Source organism: Rhinoraja longicauda, chromosome 20, assembly GCF_053455715.1.
Source record: "Rhinoraja longicauda isolate Sanriku21f chromosome 20, sRhiLon1.1, whole genome shotgun sequence".
Lineage (NCBI taxonomy): Eukaryota > Metazoa > Chordata > Chondrichthyes > Rajiformes > Arhynchobatidae > Rhinoraja > Rhinoraja longicauda.
Window position 1 is genome coordinate 13,842,154 of NC_135972.1, and position 22,395 is coordinate 13,864,548.

Consider the following 22,395-nt stretch of genomic DNA (forward strand, 5'->3'; position numbering starts at 1 on the left):
AGATGTCATGTTTGGCGACAAGAGCTTTAAGGGGCAATGATTAAAACTTCCAAAGATGGACACAAAATGCTGGAGTAACTCAAAAAGGTACAGGTGACGTTTCGGGTCGGAACTAATGGAAGGGTCCTGACCAGAAACGTCACAATAGACAATAGACAATAGGTGCAGGAGTAGGCCATTCGGCCCTTCGAGCCAGCACCGCCATTCAATGTGATCATGGCTGATCATTCTCAATCAGTACCCCGTTCCTGCTTTCTCCCCATACCCCCTGACTCCGCTATCCTTAAGAGCTCTATCTAGCTCTCTCTTGAATGTATTCAGAGAATTGGCCTCCACTGCCCTCTGAGGCAGAGAATTCCACAGATTCACAACTCTCTGACTACTCTTTTCCTCATCTCCGTTCTAAATGGCCTACCCCTTATTCTTAAACTGTGGCCCCTGGTTCTGGACTCCCCCAACATTGGGAACATGTTTCCTGCCTCTAACATGTCCAACCCGTTAATAATCTTATACGTTTCGATAAGATCCCCTCTCATCCTTCTAAATTCCAGCGATGCTGCCTGACCCGCTGAGTTACTCCAGAATTTTGTACCTACCTTCGGTATAAACAATCATCTGCAATTCCTTCCTACTCATTAAAGCTTCCAAGTTGTACCTACACTCTGGATGAAGTAAATTGCTTTCAGATTTTGTCAGCGCGATTGGTTGTTCACTCTCGAAGCTAATTATGTCGTTCGTCCCCGTGCCTTCACACTTTTGAAAATGCCTTCCGCAAAATCAAAAAAAAGACCTGGCACTCTCTTGTCTTCATGTAAATGCCATCTCAAATATTCAGCTCAGTTCATTAGACACTCGAGGTTTGCAAATCTGTATCGACCCTGTCATGTTAAATTGGGTTTGTCCTAATGCACCGTTTAAGATGTGCCAACGTGAAAACCCAAGGAGCAAAGGTCCCCTTCAGCGTGTGACTGGAAGGGGTGGTTCCATCTAACCCAGAGGTTGGTCGAGACTCGAGATACAGAGTGGAAACGAGCCCTCGGCCCACCGAGTCCGCGCTGACCAGCGATTACCCCGTGCTCTAGCACTATCCTACACACCAGAGACAATTTTACAATTCGCAGAAGCCAATTAACCAACAACCTGTGGGTCTTTGGAGTGTGGGAGGAAATCCCGAGCAACCGGAGAAAGTCAATGTGGTCACGGGGAGAAGGTACAGACTCCGTCTCTGTGTGTCTCTGTCTGTGTGCCTGTATGGATACAAATTAAAAAATTTGGAAGCTAACAGATGAGCCTGTGGCTTCGGCGTCCAAAGGCCTATACGGAGCACCGAGTAAATGGTCCAAGTATCATCCCGTATCCAGAGTTGGAGTATCTGCCTGGTCCCAGCTGTGTTCTATTTGAACTGCACGAGGGTCAAGTAGAGAGCAAGGGAAGTGCTTGCAGCATTGTCAACCATCTGATGGATCACAACTGTGTGCACATACTTACATTTGGCTGAAGGGAGTGGTGCACATCTGTGCAATAGTCAAAACTCATGGGGGCGATGAGTCTCCGGGTCATCGTGGGATTTGTCCTCGAGTTGTAAATCAAGTGGCCGGTGAGACAGTTGCAGCCTTCGTGTTATCTTTAGATTTTCTCGATTTATAGATAGTTCCATTGGATTGAAAAATAACAAGCTTAACAGGTGGGGCAATTTTTTTTTCTCTTGGAAGATAGACCTCCCAAGGGGGGAGGTCGGACTTAGTAATGATGGAATCAAATCTCAATTAATTGTCCATTGATGGAATCAGGGTTTCGCGGTGAATTTTAGGCAGCGATAATAAGCAAACTCGGTTCGACTTGAAATTGGTGCTCGGCAGTCCATGGACCATATTTGCCTTTTCTCTCCATCTGTCCCTGGCGTTCAATACATGAGATATGAGGATTCATATACATGAGATACATGAGATACATGAGATATGACGTTCAATACACTCCCTCTTCTCCCCCTCTCCCATCAGCCAAAAGGTATAGAAATACGAAAACCCAGACCTCCAGATTCAGAGAGAGTTTTTTCCCAGCTGTTATCAGGCAACTGAATCATCCTACCACAACCAGAGAGCAGTCCTGAACTTTCTACCTCATTGGTGACCCCCCGGACTATCCTTATTCGGATTTTGCTGGCTTTACCTTGCGCTAAACGTTATACCCTTATCGTGTATCTATACACTGTAAATGGCTCGATTGTAATCGTGTACTGTCTTTCCGCTGACTGGATAGCACGCAACAAAAGCTTTTCACTGTACCCCGGTACACGTGCCAATAAACTGAACTGAGGATGCACACACGAACGTGAAGGTATGATACTGAATCTCTCCACAGGATGAAGTGCCTAATTCTGATTGGTGTGTGTCTTTTCTCCTCAGTTGGCGTGATCCGTTGCCCGGTCTGTCATCAGGAATGCAGACAGCCAGATATTATAGACAACTACTTTGTAAAGGATACGCCCGAGGTGCCGAGTAGCACAGATGAGAATTTCAACCAGGTGAGAGATTGTGCGTGCATGTGCGTCTGCGTACTGCTTCTGTGTAGATCTGGTGGCTGGCAGATGTGCCTCCTGGGCTTCTGAGAAGGTGCGATCTCAGCAACTTATTGCCCTGTGGCAAAATAGTGGATGCTTCAGATCTGGATATTGGATCCAGATATTGGATCTTTCTGCTGTGGTGTGACGTGTGCACCGACAAATCCCTCCTGGAGCCATTTCTCTTGCAGGCATTGAGTGGCGTTTCTCCGAGTATTGATTGTCAACTGTACTGACCAGTCTCTCCCACAGTAATCACTGTAACTGTACTGATCACCCCCAGCAGTCGATGTCAGACCGAGGCCACACACAAATTGGAGGAACAACACCTCGTATTTTGCTTGGGCTGCTTACAACCCAGTGGTACGAACGTTGATTTCTCTAATTTCAAATAACTCCTGCATTCCCTCCCCCGGCCTAGTCATCCTACTAGTTCCACTGTCCACATCCTTGTACCCCTCTCGCACACCTTCCTCAGCCAACAATGGGCCATTATGGACTCTACCCTTCCTGAGGTCATCCGTTGTTGGCCCTGATTTGTTCTGTCCTTTTCTCGTCTCCAGTTTCCTCTCTCCCCCCCCCCCCCCCCCGCCTTCTATCTTTCAGTCTGAAGAAGGTTCCGACCCGATACATCCTTTTCTCCAGAGATGTTACCTGACCCGCTGTTACTCCAGTATTTTGGGTCTATCCCAAGTGACAGTAACCATTGTCACTGTACTGACCACCCCCTCTCCAGTAATAATTGTTGCTGTACTCACCACCCCTTCTCGCAGTAATAATTGTTACTGTACTCACCATCTCTTCATCCCTTCTTGCAGTAATCATTGGCACCGTTCACATCAATCCTATCCTTGGTAATTTTGGCTCAATCTCGGCCTTACCCCTCCCTGAATAATTGTCATGTCAAATACTGACTGCTGCATCATTGGTAAATCCAGAATAATGTCCTGCAGAGTTTATTTTTAAACTAGAAATGGGAATCAAATCTGCTTCAGGATTAGGAATGCACAGCCTTGTTAGAAAAGGCAAACTACCTGTTCTTTCAGCACCTTTCTAATTGTTTGTTTGAGAGGTGGCTCGCAGAAGCTGCAAATGAACCTGGCTGGCGGGAGAGCCGCAAGGCAGAGCACAGCTGACGTTACCATAGTGTAGAGCACAGTCAAAGTTGCATCAAAGGAACAGATAATGATCTCAAAAGTTGTTTAGTTAGACATACAGCGTGGAAACAGGCCCTTCGGCCCACTGAGTGCGCGCCGACCAGCGATCCCTGCACACTAACGCTACCCTACACACATTAGGGGAAATTTACAATTTTACCGAAGCCGATAAGCCTACAAAACTGTACGTCTTTGGTGCGTGGGAGGAAACCGGAGCTCCCGGAGAAAACCCACACGGGTCACTGGGAGAACGTACAAACTCTGTACAGACAAGGACCCGTGGTCAGGATCGAACCCGGGTCTTTGGTGCTGTAAGGCAGCAACTCTACAGCTGCGCCACCGTGCCAAATGGTTTGCAGCAAGCGAGAGGGAACACAATGTACAATTCAAATTTAATGCCATTCGTTTGTAGACTACCCAGCAGGATATGAAGTGTTGTCCTCTACTTTGTGTTGTGACTCACCCCGGCAGTGGAGAAGGCTGGGGATGGGCAGGTTTGTGTGGGGAATGGGTTGGGGAGTTGAAATGGATTTGCCTATTTTGAGTGTGACTTGTTTCCAGTATCTCTCTCTCTCCCCGAGGCTTTGAGCACATTCCGTGAACCTTTTCCCCTCTTCGCCTGGTACATCTCTTCCCATGACCGAGCTCAGAATGGAGAGACGGTTCCAGGTGCCTGGGGTCAGGCTTGCTTTAAACTTTAGCGAACAGGCCCTTCGGCCCACCGAATCAAGTATATAATTTGGCCTGGATAGAGTGGATGTGGGGAGGATGTATCAACCTTCCACCAATGTTCATACCGCTGGGGTGTAGGCTTCATGCTGCTCATGTACGCTGGTTCGGAAATGAGTAAAAATTAAAGTTTTGCTTACTACAATCCAGAGTGGTGGCCGAGGGCTCAACAACCATGTGATGTGGAGATACAAAAAAACGCAGATAGTGGAATCTAGATTAAAAAAATAAACTACTCCAGGGGAGGTTAGTTGTCCAGCAGCAGCTGTTGGTCGACGTGTCGTGTCGAAACAAAACACCGATTACCTCCTTGTTTCCCCAGGTTCTGCTGAGTTCCTGCAACAGTTTGTTATTTTTTGCCACAAAATGTGACCTGGTAGTTAATGAAGTAAATAGGAAGAAAAAACGACTCGCAGGTCAGTTGTTTAAAAGTCAGCACAAAAGTACTTGAAGTGAATAATCCATTAAAACGGCACTATCTTAAAAAGAAATTTGCTTTGCAAATTAGGTTTCTGGCTGCCAGATCATGTCTGGGGACATTTTTGCATCGCAGACATGTTGACTTGGTTCTTGATTTTTTTCCTTTCTCTAATGCAAGCTCTGCGATGCAGCCAGAGTTGGCAAAACCAGCATATTGTCCATCCCTAATAGAGTTTGAGATGGTGGTGGACTATTTTGAGCCACTGTGGTCAGTCGATGAAAGGTGGCCTTAGGCAGGGTGTAATGACCCAGCAATGAAGAAGGCAATGGCTCCTGCAAGACATCTCAGTCCGATGAAGGGTCCCGAACCTGAGACGTCAGCCATTCCTTTTCCCTCGCGATGCTGCCTGACCTGATGAGTTACTCCAGCATTTTGTGTTTTTATCGTCTCTGCAAGTTCTGATGCTGTTAAATTTGGATCCTTCTGGTGTTGGATGATGCAAAGTTTGCTGGGAAAGTTCCTGAAACGCACCACTTTGTAGATGGAGCACACTGCTTCTGCTCTGCACTGGTGGTGGAGGGGGTGAAAGTTGAGAGTGGTGGCTGGGTAACCAGTCAAACAAACAGCTTTATCCTGTTGGCGATGAGCGTGTTGTTGGAGCTGCATTCAACCAGCCATGTGCGGTAAGTGGACGATGGGAAATCCTAGGGGCGCAAGGACTAGAGTCACCTTGTGCCACACCCTGGCCAAAGTGTTATCGTCGTGGTAAGCACGCCTGATTGTGTAAATGTATGGTCATTAGTAGAGCCAGGATTTTGCCATAAGTGCAAGCGGGTATGCACCAGTGACCTCAGCTGGGGTAGAAAGAAGTTTTTTACAACTGAAGCATATTCTGTCTGGCAGACGGCATATTTTACTACCAGATAATTTGAAAAAAATGCTCGTAATTATGTGAAACCAGGCAGCTTTGGTCATTTAATCTAGTATACCTTTATATTATCATTTTTAACCATATTTTGGTGGTGGAAATACATGTCTTTTATGCCTTTTTTTGTCAATATAATGACTTTTTTGTAATTTTCTTTTGCCTATTTGCCTGCCTATTTCAGAGATTTTTAGCGCCTAAACATCCTGGCTCTAGTCATTAGTGATCTCCCAGGATGTTGATGGATGAGATTTGACAACGGTAAGGGCACTGAAAGGTCTGTCTGTCCTTTTCGTCTTTAAATTATTTTTGTTACGTTTTAAAAGTCTGTGTTAATGTTCTCTGGTTTGTTTTATGTGTGTGTGGGGGGGGGGGGGGGGGGGGGGGGGTCGGGGGAAACTTTTTTTCAATCTATTACCTTGCCGGAGATGCGATTGTTTTGCGGGTCGTATCTCCGGTGTCTCTGCGGCTTAATATTATGGAGCTGGAGGCCTTGTCTGGGACTGCCTTTGAGCCCCAGCGGGGTGTGGACTTACCATCTGAGCGTGCGATTCCTTGCCTGGATCTACGCTTCAACCGCGGCCTGCAGACCTTAACATCAAGCAGCTCGCAGTCTCGGGTTGAGACAAAAGTTGGGAGCTCCAAGCTGCACGAGGTTCGACAAGCCCTGACCCGGGGTAGATCGCCCGGCGTGGGGGAGCTGAGATCCCCCCCCCCGAAGCAGGAGCTTGATCGCCCTGACGAGGAAGGCCCGCCGCCGGCTACGGGAGTCAAGATCGTCTCGTCAACGGAAGGTTAGAGGCCCCCGACCGCTGGAGGACAAAGAAGGGAGAGATTGAACTTTTCTTCGTCTTCTATCACAGTGAGGAATGCGGAGGAGTCACTGCGGTGGATGTTCATGTTAAAATGTGTTTTGTGTCCTGTTGCTTTTTATTGTTATGACTGTATGGCAAATGAAATTCCTCGTATGTTGCAAAACATACTTGGCTAATAAAGTATGATTGTGAATTGAAGTCATTAGTTCATAAGTGTTTGGGGCAGAAATAGGCCATTCAGCCCATCAAGTCTACTCCGTCATCCAATCATGGCTGATTTATCTCTCCTTCCTAACCCCATTTTCCTGCCTTCATCCTATAACCCCTGACACCCGCACTGTCAAGAATCTATTTTATCTATGCCAAAAGGCAGTGGCTAGACCTTCTCTTGCCTGAAGCTGTAATTAGAACGTAGAACAGTTTAGTTTAGAGCTACAGCGTGAAAACAGGCCCTTCGGCCCACCGAGTCCACGCCGACCAACGATCACGTGTTCTACCCTACATCCCCGGGACAATTTACAGAAGCCAATTAACCTACAAACCCTGCACGTCTTTGGAGAGTGGGAAGAAACTGGAGCACCCGGAGAAAATCCTTGCCTTCACAGGGAGAAGGCACAGACTCTGTACAGAAAACACCCCTAATCAGGATCGAAAACCGAGTCTCTGGCGCAGTAAGGCATCAACTCTACCACCGTGCCATTGTGTGGCCCTTCGTGTACATCCCATGAAAAGGCCTTTCATCCTGAACTGGGTGCCTAGACAACTCTTATTGGCCTGCACGTAATACATATTCCTCCACTCCCTGCATATCCAAAAGTCTCTTAAATGCCACTATTGCATCTGCCTTCACTACCACCACCAAATGCTTGGGATTTATGTGGCATGAGTAATATCTATCTCTTATCTGCCCAGGTTTGAATGCCGCCCAGGTTTTGTCGCATGCTGGCACAGACCGCATCAATGTCGGAGCACTTGGAAGTGGAACTGAAACCATTAGTGAACTCTTGACCTTCCGATGGGGGAGGATCATGAAGGACGCATGAGTTTCAGGAGAGTGGCCGCATAAACCCCTGCGGTGATGTTCTGGGGCTGGGATGATCGAGCTCCCTTTATGTCAAGTGCCTCCAGCAAGTGGAGAATTTCCCCCTCAATGCCCACTGGCTTCAGCTTCAATGGGAATCCTTCACGTTCCACTTGGTCAAGTGCTGCCTTGACGTCAAGGATGTTCACTCTCATCTCACTCTCACCTCACCTCATCTCTGTAATTCAGTTATTTTGTCCGCAATTGGACCGAAGCAATGACATTTCTGGCACATCCATTGAGGGCATCGGTCGTCAAGTTATTGCTATCGGTCTCTATCACACTGAATGCAACCTGTTGGACAACAATTGGCCAGACTGGATTTGTCTTACTTTTTCCTGGGCGGTTAGATGTCTGTTTTGCTGTAGGAAGGAACTGCAGATGCTGGTTTAAGCTGAAGATAGACACAAAAAGCTGGAGTAACTCAGCGGGACAGGCAGCATCTCTGGAGAGAAGGAGTGGGTGGCGTTCAGGGTCTCAATAGACAATACGTGCAGGAGGAGGCCATTCGGCCCTTCGGCCCTTCGAGTCAGCACCGCCATTCAATGTGATCATGGCTGATCATTCTCAATCAGTACCCCGTTCCTGTCTTCTCCCCATACCCCCTGACTCCGCTATCCTTAAGAGCTCTATCCAGCTCTCTTGAATGCATTCAGATAATTGGCCTCCACTGCCTTCTGAGGCAGAGAATCCCACAGATTCACAACTCTCTGACTGAAAAAGTTTTTCCTCATCTCAGTTCTAAATGGCCTACCCCTTATTCTTAAACTGTGGCCCCTTGTTCTGGACTCCCCCAACATTGGGAACATGTTTCCTGCCTCTAACGTGTCCAACCCCTTAATAATCTTATACGTTATACATCTTGACCCATTCCTTCTCTCCAGTGATGCTGCCTGTCCCGCTGAGTTACTCCAGCTTTTTGTTTCTCTTGTCTGTTTTGCTGGGTGTGTATCAGAGTTGGACCAGTTTGGGACGTGAGGCAGGATCATTTTAGGAACTTGGGTCTTCAATCCTGCTTATATCTATCACTCCATCCAGTATTCTCACCCTCGTTCTGAAATCTTGCTCTGCTGGCTCTCTCCTGACTGAGCGTGGATCACAGTGGGTTGGAGTGGATTATCCACTTGGTACTTGCTAAAGGTAGTTTCCAATGTTTTGGCTTTGGCCTTCGCACTCTGATCGTCTCACAGCACAGATGCAGGCCTTTCGGCCCACTCTGTATCTGTTGGTGCTGACCTTCAAGTACCCATTTACACTAATGCACTTGGTCTGCGGCATTCTATGCCTTGGCGATCTTCACATTGCTTTCTTTGAAGCTGGGAATGGTAGCACATGCAATTCTCGGTATGTTTATGCAGCAATTATTAATGATGCACATTCTGGTCAGGATTAGCTATCCTACTTTCTTTCACAAAAGCACATTTTTAAAAAAAAGATCTAGTTCCATTTTCCCGAACCAAATCATCCACATGCTTCCATCTTGAAAATGTCTTCAGAAGAGCTCCATTCTTGAGTCAAGTAGACAAATCTTTTTTAAAAAACACACACAAAGTGCTGGAGAAACTCGATGGGTCAGGCAGCATCCCGAGAGGGCATGGATAGGCAATGTTTCGGGTCAGGATCTGACTTCTTAACTGTCTGGTTAACTTCCTCTCTGAACAAGGACAGCAAGCTTCTTGTCTTAATGCTTCATCAAATTCATGGTCGGAAACAGGAACTTGGATCTTGTAAAGATTTCTTAGTTGATTTAACCCTCGGTTTCAGATGGCCGATACTCATAAGCCATTAGCTTGCTGAACTATTCAGGCTTTGCGCAGAAGTCACAAACTGCTGGAGGAACTCGCTGTGTCAGGCAGCATCCGTGGAGGCAAAGCGATAGTCGACGTTTTTAGTCAAGCCTTTCAACTGGCTTGCTAAATCCAAGTCCTGGCAATGTGATGGTACAATTGCAATGGGAGCGTGTGGGGAGAACAGTGAGCCTAGCTAACTGAAATCTCGCATTCTACAGCGAATTGTCTTTTACTTGAGAGTGAGAGATGAAAGCTGTTAATTAAACTTGTTCAGCCGGAGGGAACCCTGTAGGGTCCTGCTAGCCCGCCTTGCTCTAAGCTGATCACTGCCGAGACGTACAACTGCCCCAGGAGTCAATCTCCCCACGGTCCAATGGAGCATAATTTCCCATCAGTCTCCCCACTCCTTCACCTTGACCGTTCCCATTGTGGGAGAGAGACTCAACTTTTATTGTAAGACTCCTGTTATAAACAATAGAAACTGCTTTACTCGAACACAACGCTTCACGTTATTTGCCACCCCCCCCCCCCCCCCCCCCCTCCTAACCTTTTCTGAGCAAATGTACAAACTTTGGCTCTCTTCCCCTTGTGGAAGTTACATAAAGTGGTGATCCATCATCGGGAGGGTACTGACTTCCTCACCTTCGAAGGGATCCATAGGAGGCGCTGCCTCAAAAAGGCAGCCGATGTGATCAAGGACCCACGCCACACTGGCCGTGCTCTCACTTCCATCGTGAAGAAGGTATAGGAGTCAGAAGACCTCGGCCTCCAGGTTCAGGAACTGCTTGTGTAGGAAAGAACTGCAGATGCTGGTTTAAATCGAAAGTAGACACAAAATGCTGGAGTAACTCAGCGGGACATGCAGCATCTCTGGAGGGAAGGAATGCGTGACGATTCGGATCGAGACCCTTCTTCAGACTGATTGCATAGCTCAGATATCAGTCTGAAGAAGGGTCTTGACTCCAGAGATGCTGCCTGTCCCGCTGAGTTACTCCAGCATTTTGTGTCTATCTACAGGAACTGCTTCTTCTCTAAGCTACAAGCACCAACTAAAGCACAAAGTGTCTTGGCTGTACTAGGGACTTCAGGCTTTTATGTTATAATAATATTATTTAAAACAAATTATTGACCTATTTTTGTTTCTTGTGTTCACAGACCTGTTATGCTGCTGCAAGCATGTAATTGTTCTGTTTTCGGTACATATAACGATTAAACACACTTGACTCTCCTGGTGTACATAATTTATCGCACATAGCTCTCACAGGTGAATTATTAAAAACACAACCCTTAGGGCAGAAATATTAACCACAGTAAGGAATGTGTAGGAAGGAACGGCAGATGCTGGTTTACACTGGATATAGACACAAAATGCTGGAGTAACTCAGCGGGTCAGAAAGCATCTCTGGAAAAAAGGAATAGATGACGTTTTGGGTCAAGACCCTTCTTCAGACTGAGAGCCAGGGGCGAGAGAAACTACCTCGAGATGGAAAGGCCAAGTCAACGGATATTTTTAAGGTGGAGAATGACAGATTCTTGTTCATTCCAGGTTAGGTATTATGGGGAGATGGCAGGAGAATGGTGTAAGAAAATAACTGCAGATGCTGGTACAAATCGAAGGTGTTTATTTCACAAAATGCTGGAGTAACTCAGCAGGTCAGGTAGCATCTCAGGAGAGAAGGAATGGGTGACGTTTCGGGTTGAGACCCTTCTTCAGACTGATGTCAGGTGGGTGGGACAAAGAAAGGGTATAGGTGGAGACAGGAAGATAGAGGGAGATCTGGGAAGGGGAGGGGAAGAGAGGGACAGAGGAACTATCTAAAGTTGGAGAAGTCAATGTTCATACCGCTGGGCTGCAAGCTACCCAAGCGAAATATGAGGTGCTGTTCCTCCAATTTCCGGTGGGCCTCACTATGGCACTGGAGGAGACCCATGACAGAAAGGTCAGACTGGGAGTGGGAGGGGGAGTTGAAGTGCTCAGCCACCGGGAGATCAGGTTGGTTGAGGCGGACTGAGCGAAGGTGTTGAGCGAAACGATCGCTGAGCCTGCGTTTGGTTTCGCCGATGTAAAGAAGTTGACATATGGCAGGAGAATGGGGTTGAGAGGGAAAGATGGATCAGCCATGATTGAATGGTGGAGTAGACTTGATTGGCCGACTGGACTAATTCTGCTCCTTTAACTTACGGACTTATGAATCCTGAATTTTCCACGGAACGAGAAAGGGGTTCAAAAGTGCAGGAGCCTTGGCATCGTTTACTGGAATAAGATCTCAAGTGTGAATCTCATTGGACAGCATCTCCTCTACACCAAAGTGAAAACAGAAGTGGCTGGAGATACTCAGCGGGTCGTGCAGCATCTGTTGAGAGAGAGAAGTCGAGGGAATGTATCAGGTCAATAGCCTTTCACCAGTGTCTGCAGTAGTCATACAGCATGGAATCAGCCTCTTCGGCCCAACTTGCCGACGCCGACCAACATTTGCACTGGGCCCACCTGCCTGCGTTTGGTCCATATCCTTCTAAACCTATCCTATCCATGGACCTGTAACTGAAAGTACTTTGCTTTTAGTTTCCTTATTGCTGCTGCATGACTGTTGTATTAAGTAATTGCTACTGTCGAGTCATATAGCATGACTATGTCATCCATCAGCACCCTTCTACGCTAATCCCATTTTTCCTCGCGCAAACCTCACTCCCCATTTTTCATGCACTCCACTTGGACAAGGGATAATTAGCAGTAGCCAATGAATCCACAAACCGCGTCTTTGGGATATGGAAGAAAAGCACAGCCCCTGTAGAAACTTGCACCTGTAGAGACCTGCACCTGTGGAGACCTGCACCTGTAGAGACCTGCACCTGTAGAAACCTGCACATGTAGAGACCTGCACCTGTAGAGACCTGCACCTGTAGAGACCTGCACCTGTAGAAACTTGCACCTGTAGAGACCTGCACCTGTACACACCCGCACCTGTAGAAACTTGCACCTGTAGAAACCTGCACCTGTGGAGACCTGCACCTGTAGAGACCTGCACCTGTAGAGACCTGCACCTGTACACACCTGCACCTGTAGAAACTTGCACCTGTAAAAACCTGCACCTGTGGAGACCTGCACCTGTAGAGACCTGCACCTGTAGAAACCTGCACCTGTAGAAACTTGCACCTGTAGAGACCTGCACCTGTAGAGACCTGCACCTGTAGAGACCTGCACCACTGAACCTGGTCTCCGGTGCTCTGAGCCATTGTTTTTAATATCGTAAAATACCGGTTGTCCTTTCTCGTTTTCTTAAATTACCGACCTCTCTAACTTAGAAAACTAAGAGCATTGCGGGATAAGGAGCCCAAAATGGGGTCTCAACGATACCTGTAGGAAGGAACTGCAAATGGTGGTTTTCACCAAAGATTAGACACAAAATGCCGGAGTAATTCAGCGGGGCAGGCAGCATCTCTGGAGAGAAGGAATGGGTGGTGTTTTGGGTCGAGATGTCTGAAGAAGGGTCTCGATCTGAAACGTCACCCGGTTCTTCCTTCTCTCCAGAGATGCTGCCTGTCCCGCTGAGTTACTCCGGCATTTTGTGTGTATCACAACAAAACCTGTGCAACTGTAACAAAACTTTCTTGGTCTTGTACTCTGCGTGTTTTTGTATCAGTTCAGCAGTAGCATATTATTACAGTGTATTACAAGTCGCCAAAACAGTACGTGCTATTCTAAGTGTTTTATACAGTGAGGCAGTATCTTATTGCCCATGTAACATAAGCGATGCCACAAAATAAAATGCTGCACATGCTGGAATTGTGAAATAAAAATGGATTAATGCTGGAAATAATCAGCGGGTCAAGCAGCATCTGTGAAGAGCAAAAATAAGTTAATGTTTCTCCAATGTAGAGGAAATCATCTCCTGTCCATTAAATGTGGTACATTGGATTGGAAGAGGTCCAAGTAAATCACTGTGTCGGCTGGAAAGAGTGTTGCGTTTTAGTTTAGTTTAGATACACAGCACGGAAACAGGCCCTTCGGCCCACTGAGTCCATGCCCACCATCGGTCACCCGTGCGCACCAGCTCTCTTGTACCACTTTCGCATCCGCTCCCCACATACACTCAGGGCAGTTTTCACAGAGGACAATCATTCTACAAACTCGCACGTCTTTGCGACCCGGAGGAAACCCACGCGGCCACGGGGAGAACGTGCAGACCCCTCGCAGACAGCGCCCGAGGTCGGGATTGAACCCGGGGCTCTGGCGCGGCGAGGCAGCAGCACTACCCGCTGCGTCACTGTGCCAGATCCCGGATGGTGAGAGGGGAAGAGACCAGGGTGTTGCATCTCTTCCCTGCAGCCTAGGCAGAAAAAAAGCTTTACTGCTGGAGTAACAGTGGAGCCAGGCGACTTCCTGGAATAAATTTTACTAAAGTCAAACAACGCAACTGAATGTCAAAGCTCTTTATTCTGTCTCGACTGACCCCGAAAACTGATTAAATTGATGGAAGAGCACCGAAATCATGCGTCGAATCTCTTGCCGCTTTTGATAAGTTAATGATTCCTCACAAATCAAGCATCCTAACGTTTGTTTTTCTACCTCATGACCTGAATGTTCAGTCACTTGTTTGAATTAGTGGATGGTCTTTGACTGGTGACTTACTTGGTTAGTTGTTGTACCGTAACCAATGTTGCACAAGGCTGAGAACTGCGTAGATCATTAGTTTGGCCGCAGATGGCGTTCTGTGGGCAGGTCTGGCCACAACACCACAGGAAGGATGTGATGGGACTGCAGAGTGTACGGAAAAGATTTGCCAGGATGCAAACGGAGGCGGAGTATTGATTAAGCAACGAGGAAATGTAGGTTATGTAAGCAACAGGTATGTAGGTTAATTGGCTGGGTAAAGGTAAAAATTGTCGCTAGTGGGTGTAGGATAGTGTTAATGTGCGGGGATCGCTGGGCGGCACGGACTTGGTGGGCCGAAAAGGCCTGTTTCCGGCTGTATATATATGATATGATATGATATGAAAGTGTGGATCGGCTGAGTCGGAGTCGGCTGAGGGAGGACACAATTGAGGGAATTCAAAATTGAGAGCCGTGGATACAGTAGATAGTGAGAATCTTTCCCTATACCAAAGCTGTCAATAACCAAGGGCACAAGTTTATGGTAAGGGATAGCAAACTTGGAGGAAACTTGAGAGAGAATTGTTTTGTCACCATAAGGAGGTTTCTGCCTTGGTTTTGAGCTGAGGGAAGTTGGTTATAAATCCATTGGCGCATTTAGTGAAGCTACTGCTGCCTCAAAGTGCCAATGCCCAGATGAAGGTGTGTGTGCAAACATGTGTGGGTGAAGTTTGCACACTCTCCCAGTGACTGCATGGGTTACCACTGGCTGCTTTTGCTTCCCCCCATGTCCTTCCCAACGAAGTGCTGTTTGGCAGCTGAACTGGCCGCTGTAACTTGCCTTCTGAAGGTGGGGGGGGGAATTTACAGGGAGGACCCATGGGGGGCCGGTGATTGCTCTTGAGAGCCGGCACAGATTCGGTGGGCCAAACGGCTTCCTACTATTTCACAGGACACTAGAAGCATCAAATGGAGCACCCTTCAGAAGACAATGAGCCTCCATTATCAATGGAGCAGTGTACGTTATGGGGAAGCTTTCAGAGGACAATCTACTACATATTATCAGTGAGAGAGAGCTAGGAGAGGATTAGTCAGCAAGGAAACTTAACCTTTAAGCTAACCAAAGAGAGACAGTGCAGGGACTGCTGAACATTTAACGCTTAAATGTAGAAACATGGAACTGCAGATGCTGCTTAATACACAAAAGGACACAAAAGAAACTCAGCAGGTCAGGCAGCATCTCTGGAGAACATGGATAGGCGATGTATTGGGTCGAGATCATTCTTCAGACTGATTGTATGGGGGGGGGGGGGGGGGGGGGAGAAGAAAGCTGGAGAAGGGGAGAGGGTGATGTGTGGGGGGGAAAAAGAGGGGGGAGGATTAGTTACTTAAAATTGGAAAACATACAACGTTCATACTGAAGATAGACACAAAATGCTGGAGTAACACAGCGGGTGAGGCGGCATCTCTGGCGAAGACCATTCATACCGCTGGGCTGTAAGCTACTCAAGCGGAATATGAGGTGTTGTTCCGTGTGACCTCATGAAGCTTAACGCTTTTAGTTTAAGGCTCGTCCTTCAGTGTTTTATCGAGCTGTGAACCATTCAGTGCCTGCATAGTGGTGTATGTGTAACAGTGCCACCTCTTCCATGTGCCAGGCAGGCCCATACCTGTCTAACCGAGGGATAGACACAAAACGCTGGAGTAACTCAGCGGGTCGGGGAGTGTGGACACGGCAAAGTCAGTCAGGAGTAGCATGGAGCTCGCATTCACGATGCATAATTCACTACGTGTCACTGGAAACCATTCAGCTTCCTGTTTGTCCTCTGCCCCCACTGAACCTGGTGGTTTCAATTACACGCATAGGAAGGAACTGCAGACGCCGGCTTAAACCGAAGGTAGACGCAAAAAGCTGGAGTAACTCAGCGGGGACAGGCAGCATAGCATCCCTGGAGGGAAGGAACGGGTGACGTTTCGGGTCGAGACCCTTCTTCAGACTGGGAGGGAGGCTAGAGATATGGAAGGGTACAAGGAGAATGTAAGCTGTGAAAAGGACTGGTCAAAGCAGACAATGTTCGACGAAATGTAGAACGGTTCATTGCCGGCTGAGGGGAAGGTGACAACGAGGCATAGAAACAGTAAAATTAACAGGTGGACCGTGAAACTAGTCGGAGAACTCTAGGGTGTGGGAGGGACGGAGAGAGAGAGGGAAAGCAAAGATGTCTTGACGTTAGAGAAATCAAGATCAAGCGAGATATGAGTTGCTGTTCCTAATTGAAATACTTACCAAAGACTAAAATGTGATCAATGCTGATCTTATTGTTTCTTGGAAAAGCATGAGAGGAGTGCAAAGTAGGCAGCACAAAACCTCTGCTTGCAGCTGCTTGGTTTATAAAATTCTATGGTTTAGGAGCTGGCTAAATGACTGCTGGCGTTCTGGTGATCATGCTCAGGGATGTACCTCTCCCGACCAGAGGTTAGCTATGTTCATGCCACAGACACTGGCATTTTAACACTGAATGGTGTTATCTATTGCTGATTGCTATCCCACCTCTCTGGTAGGGCTGCTGCCACGCAGTGCTGGAGACCGGGGTTCATAAGTCTTGTTAACAAGTGGTAGGAGTAGAATTAGGCCATTCAGCCCATCAAGTCTACTCTGCCATTCGATCATGGATGATCCATCTCTCCCTCTCAACCCCATTCTCCTGCCTTCTCCCCGTAACACCTGACACCTGTACTAATCAAGAATCTATCTATCTCTGCTTTAAAAATATCCACTGACTTGGCCTCCACAGCCTTCTGTGACAAAGACGCGTGGATTTGTTGGTTAATTGGCCTCTGTAACAAAAATCTTTAAAAATTAATTTGTAGGAACAGCACTGTTTAGGTTAGTTCGGAGATACAGTGCGGAAACAGGCCCTTCGGCCCATCAAGTCCGCACCGACCAGCGATCCCTGCACACTAACACTATCCAACACACACTGGGGCCATTTTACAATCTTACCAAGCCAATTAGCCAATAAACCTGTAAGTCTTTAGAGTGTGGGAGGAAACTGGAGGTCTCAGAGAAAACACACTCAGGTCACAGGGAGAACGAACGTACAAACTCCGTAGTTAGTATTGAACCTGGGTCTCAGGTGCTGTAGGGCAGCAACTCTGCCACTGCGCCACCGTGCCGCCCTAAAGGCTCTTCTTGGGAGCAGCATCCAAGAATGGACCTCAGTGCGACCGTTTTAAGGTCTTTGTTGACCTTAAGAAGACTGATGAAGGTCAATGTGCCGAATACTAGACAACACTTTTTTGAGTTTAATATGGGCATGTGAACCTGGCAGATCTATTCATTGTGGTGTGCATAACTGCAGTACAATGTGCTTTGGAAGTATCCTATTTTCATGTGGTGCCTTTCGTAACTGGGAATAACGAGCTACTTTTACGTTGCCAAAAGTTTTTTTGCAAATTCAAGCCCGACCTCAATAATTGATTCGTATTCGGGAGTGCCACGGTTGCAGGAAGACTCGAGTTATTGGAGGTGCTGCATTTTTGGATACGAGGTTAAACCCATGAGGACGTAGCACAAAAAATCCATAATGTCAGTTGTCTCCTGCCTGTCTGTATGTCGCCAATCACCGCCCTCCTACGACATCCTAATCAGGTTCCCCAGTCATTCATACGATTGCTATTCCTCAGCTCCTTTTGTTTAGAGACACAGTGCGGAAACAGGCCCTTCGGCCCGCCGAGTCTGTGCCGACCAGCGATCCCCGCATATTAACATTATCCTATACACACTGGGGACAATAAAAAAATTCAAAAGCCAATTAACCTACAAACCGGTGCGAGTGTGGGAGGAGACCGGAGATCTCGGAGAAAACCCACGCGGTCACCGGGAGAACGTACAAACTCTGCACAGACAGCAACCCGGAAGAACAATTTCTTCTCTCCAGAGATGCTGCTTGTCCCGCTGAGTTACTCCAGCATTTTATGTCTATCACCTCTTCCATGGATCAGGGAATCGTTTGTATCATGTGTCTCACGTAGTCACCACACCTTTCAACTATCACATTGCACATAACATGCAATAGATTGCTTTGAAGGAATGATAAATGCCCAGCAGGATGGTCCGGTAGTGCAGCGGTTGAGATGCTGCCTTACAGCGCTCTCAGGGCACCCCAGGTCAGGATTGAACCCGGGTGTGTGACATAGCTGTGAGGCAGCGACTCTACTGCTGTGCCACTATGCCGCCCTAATTTACCACAAGCCAGTCAGCTTCCACGTGGTCTCCGCGTTGGAGCACCCACCTGGTCTCCATTTCCGACTTGCGTAACATATTAGTTACGCGGGACATAACCCCTTACTTAAGTCGGGCAGCGTCTGCTTTGTGAAATTGCAAGCGGGTAACGTCATGTGCAAGTGGTAAACTCCCAAAGACAGTAATGTGATGATGATCGCGAATAGTACGTGGAAACGTTGGCAGTGAGGTAGACATTGGCCAGGACACTAAGGTTCAATTCATGAACTTTTTACCAATAGTCCTACAAAGGATCATTCGCACAATGGAGCATTGCTTTCATATCATGTCCAGTTGCGAAGGCATCTGAAGCCATCGCACTGGGAGGGGGGAGAATGGACCACTGTGTATATCTGATGATCGGCCAAGATCTAATCGTATGGTGCAATAGGCTTGAGCGGTGAAATGACTGTCTCCCGATGACTATCATTAGTTATCTTTGTCCATTCTCCAATCTCTGATTGCCAACCACACACACCCCTGCTTGAAACGTGATGGAATGTGAGCGAAGATAGGAAATTAAAACGAAACCAGGCAGTGACTCTGTTTGAAGGTAAAGCCTCCATTCTTTCAGTTGAATGCCGAAAAGCCGCTCCTACCGTCTTTAAGTGAAGGGACCCGGCTCGAAACATTGCCTGTCCATTCCATTAGAATCTGCAGTTTCTAATGCCTCCATCCAATCTTCATTCAACCACTTCCACAGCCTTCGTGTGAGGTCTCTGTGCCGCACCGATCGCCTTCCTGTGTCCCACTGACAGATTTAACAGTCAAATGCAGGAAGGTCTGTGTGTTTGGACACTGAGCTTTCCGCGATATCTTCATCTCAATAACCAAGGGCATCTCAAGGCCCATTCCAGGAGTAAACCAGAAACCTGAGGTGGACAGTTCAGTACAATCCTGCAGAAGTAGTGCATTGGGTTTGTGGAGCAGTGCATTGACAGAAGCAGGGTTGCAGGCGCGGGCAGATTTACTGTGCAATGCCTTGCTGGGAGCAGTGTTGTGGGCACTTTGGGGCAATGTTAATCCAAGCCTTTGCCATCTATGGTAGGCATTAACAAAAACGATATCCGAATCCTAAATATCTGTGTTGGTGTTAAGTCCTTATCCAACAACACGTAACAAGGGCAGCACAGTGGCGCAGCGGTAGAGTTGCTGCCTTACAGCGCCAGAGACCCGGGTTTGATCCCGACTGTAGGTGCTGCCTGTACGGAGTTTGTAAGTTCTCCTTGTGACGGCGTGGGTTTCCTCCAGGTGCTCGGGTTTCCTCCCACACACCAAAGACCTTCAGGTTTGTAGGTTAATTGGCTTTGGTAAAAATTGGAAATCGCCCCTTGTGCGTAGGATAGTGCTAGTGTATGGGGTGATCGCCGATCGGCGTGGACTCGGTGGGCTGAAGGGCCTGTTTACATGTCGTAACTCTAAAGTTAAAGTCAACTCAAGATAATTGACTGGTTGGCATTGCATGTGGGAAATTGCAGTGTGCAAAAATGACAGCTGCATTGTGTCACATTGCCACAGCGACTGCACCTCAACACTTATCTGTTTATCTGCAAAGGTCTTTTGGAGATCTTGAGATTATAAAAGGTCCAGTCGAAATGTGAGTTTCTTTTTTGGCGTGTTGACTAACTAATTTCTGTTGCCTTTATTCCGTTTAAGGCTTTTAGTGGGGGAGAGAACGTGGAGGCATGGTTTTGGTGCTGAAAGGGTTACCAGGAAATGGATGGGCGACGAAGTCGCTGATCAGGATGTCAAACAGGACGTGCAACGTTTAGGTCCGTTTTGTTTGCTGGACGGAACATTTTGAACCATAAGCATTTCTGTTTTCTTAAATTTGCAGTAAGGGACATTGGAAAATGAACTCTGGGCAGGTGGTATTGGCAGTCAAGGTTAATGTTTCCGCACCATCAAAGGTTGTGCATTTGAAACGCCGCATGCTGTGTGCTGTCCTCCAAATGACTATCCAGTTGACCAGTTCACTGTTCTAATGCCAAGAGCCAACAGCGTGGCGAAGCGGTAGAGTTGCTGACTCGCAACCCGGGTTCGATCCTGACTACGGGTGCTGTCCGTACGGAGTTTATACGTTTCCTCCCACATTCCAAGGATGTTGCGGGTTAATAGGCTTCTGTTAATTGTCTCTAGTGTGTGGGGTAGAACTAGTGTACAGGTGATCGTTGGTGGACTCGATGGGCCGAAAGTCCAGTTTCTTTAAATAAAACTAAAAACTAAAGTGATTTAAGTGATTAGAGTGTGGCCAGGATGGTCTGGGTCTCTGATAATGCTGGCTGCATTTGTTGTGACAGCGCCTCCTACAGATCCTATTATAATATTACCTTCTGGCTTCAGATTCAAATTCAGGTTGGGAGGTTAATTTTAGATTTTTTTTAGATTTAGATTTAGAGATACAGCGCAGAAACAGGCCCTTTGGCCCACCGGGTCCGCACCGCCCAGGAATCCCCGCACACTAACACTATCCTACACCCACTAGGGACAATTTTTACATTTGCCCAGCCAATTAACCTACATACCTGTACGTCTTTGGAGTGTGGGAGGAAACCGAAGATCTCGGAGAAAACCCACGCAGGTCACGGGGAGAACGTACAAACAATTGGCTCCTGTAAATTGTAAAATTGTCCCTGGTGTGTAGGAAAGGGCCAGTTTCTTCGCAGTATCTCTCAAGCCTAAAGATTTCTGCATCTTGCACTTTTTAATACAGGCACGATATAAATGATTTCATTTGTGGCAACTGTTGATTAGCGGATAGGAGAAGTAGAAATCTAAAAATCGCAGGAAATAAAAGCTGCAAGAAATAACAGAAAATGCTGGAAACACTCAACAGACCAGACAGCATTTGTCGTTTGTGAAATGGTGAACGTTTCTGATGCCAGACTTAATCAAAGCCACATCAATGAGCTTCTCTGGCAAAGGATCCCCACCAGAAATGTTAACGGTTTCTCTCTCCACAGATGCCGTCCGACCTGCTAGGTGTTTCCAGCATTTCCTATTTTTATATTAGTTGTTGGCGCTTTTGGTTGTGGGCACCAGTTAAGTAGCATTCATTACGATCGGTCCGCAAAGACCTAATGGATCTCCCAGTTGCCAACCATTTTATCTCCCCTTCCCCATCCCCACACTGACCTGTCTGTCCTGGGCCTCCTCCATTGCAAGGGTGAGGTCACATGCCAATTAGAGGTATAGCACCTCATATTTTGCTTGAATAGTTTACAATCCAGCAGTATGATCGTTGAATTCTCGACTTTTGTGTAACTTCTACAAATACTCCCCTCCCCCCCTCATCTCCCCCCCCCCCCCCCGCTCTCCTTCCCCCAATAAACGGTTTTGCTGTTCGCAACGATGTATCTCTCTTGGAATCACACCGTCACCAGTGAAACAGGCAGCCTATCCGGGAACCATCCTGACTGAGGTCATCTTTTGCCTGCCCTGGTTTGTCCTGGTCTTTTCTTGCTTACAGTTTTCCTCCCCACCCTCCCCTCCCACCCAATCAGTCTGAAGAAAGGGTCCCGACCCGAAAAGTCACCTATCCATTTTCTCCAGAGATACTGCCTGACCCGCTGAGTTACTCCAGCATTGTGTGTCTATCTTTGGTAAGCAGTAAACCAGCATCTGCAGTTCGTTTTTATTACACTTCATCCAAAACTATTGATGACAATAGACAATAGACAATAGACAATAGGTGCAGGAGTAGGCCATTCAGCCCTTCGAGCCAGCACCGCCATTCAATGCGATCATGGCTGATCACTCTCAATCAGTACCCCGTTCCTGCCTTCTCCCCATACCCCCTCACTCCGCTATCCTTAAGAGCTCTATCCAGCTCTCTCTTGAAAGCATCCAACGAACTGGCCTCCACTGCCTTCTGAGGCAGAGAATTCCACACCTTCACCACCCTCTGACTGAAAAAGTTCTTCCTCATCTCCGTTCTAAATGGCCTACCCCTTATTCTCAAACTGTGGCCCCTTGTTCTGGACTCCCCCAACATTGGGAACATGTTATCTGCCTCTAATGTGTCCAATCCCCTAATTATCT

The 22,395-nt window shown here is 47.4% G+C and overlaps 1 protein-coding gene across 2 annotated transcripts in view; it reads left to right on the plus strand.

Moving 5' to 3' along the window:
- LOC144603574 (transcription intermediary factor 1-alpha-like) overlaps positions 1 to 22,395 on the plus strand; it is a 123,299-nt gene that overhangs the window by 48,221 nt on the left and 52,683 nt on the right. For both annotated transcript variants that reach the window (XM_078416983.1, XM_078416982.1), the window contains exon 2: positions 2,406 to 2,524. In XM_078416983.1, coding sequence (XP_078273109.1) covers positions 2,406 to 2,524 — 119 coding nt within the window. The remainder of the gene's footprint in view (positions 1 to 2,405; positions 2,525 to 22,395) is intronic.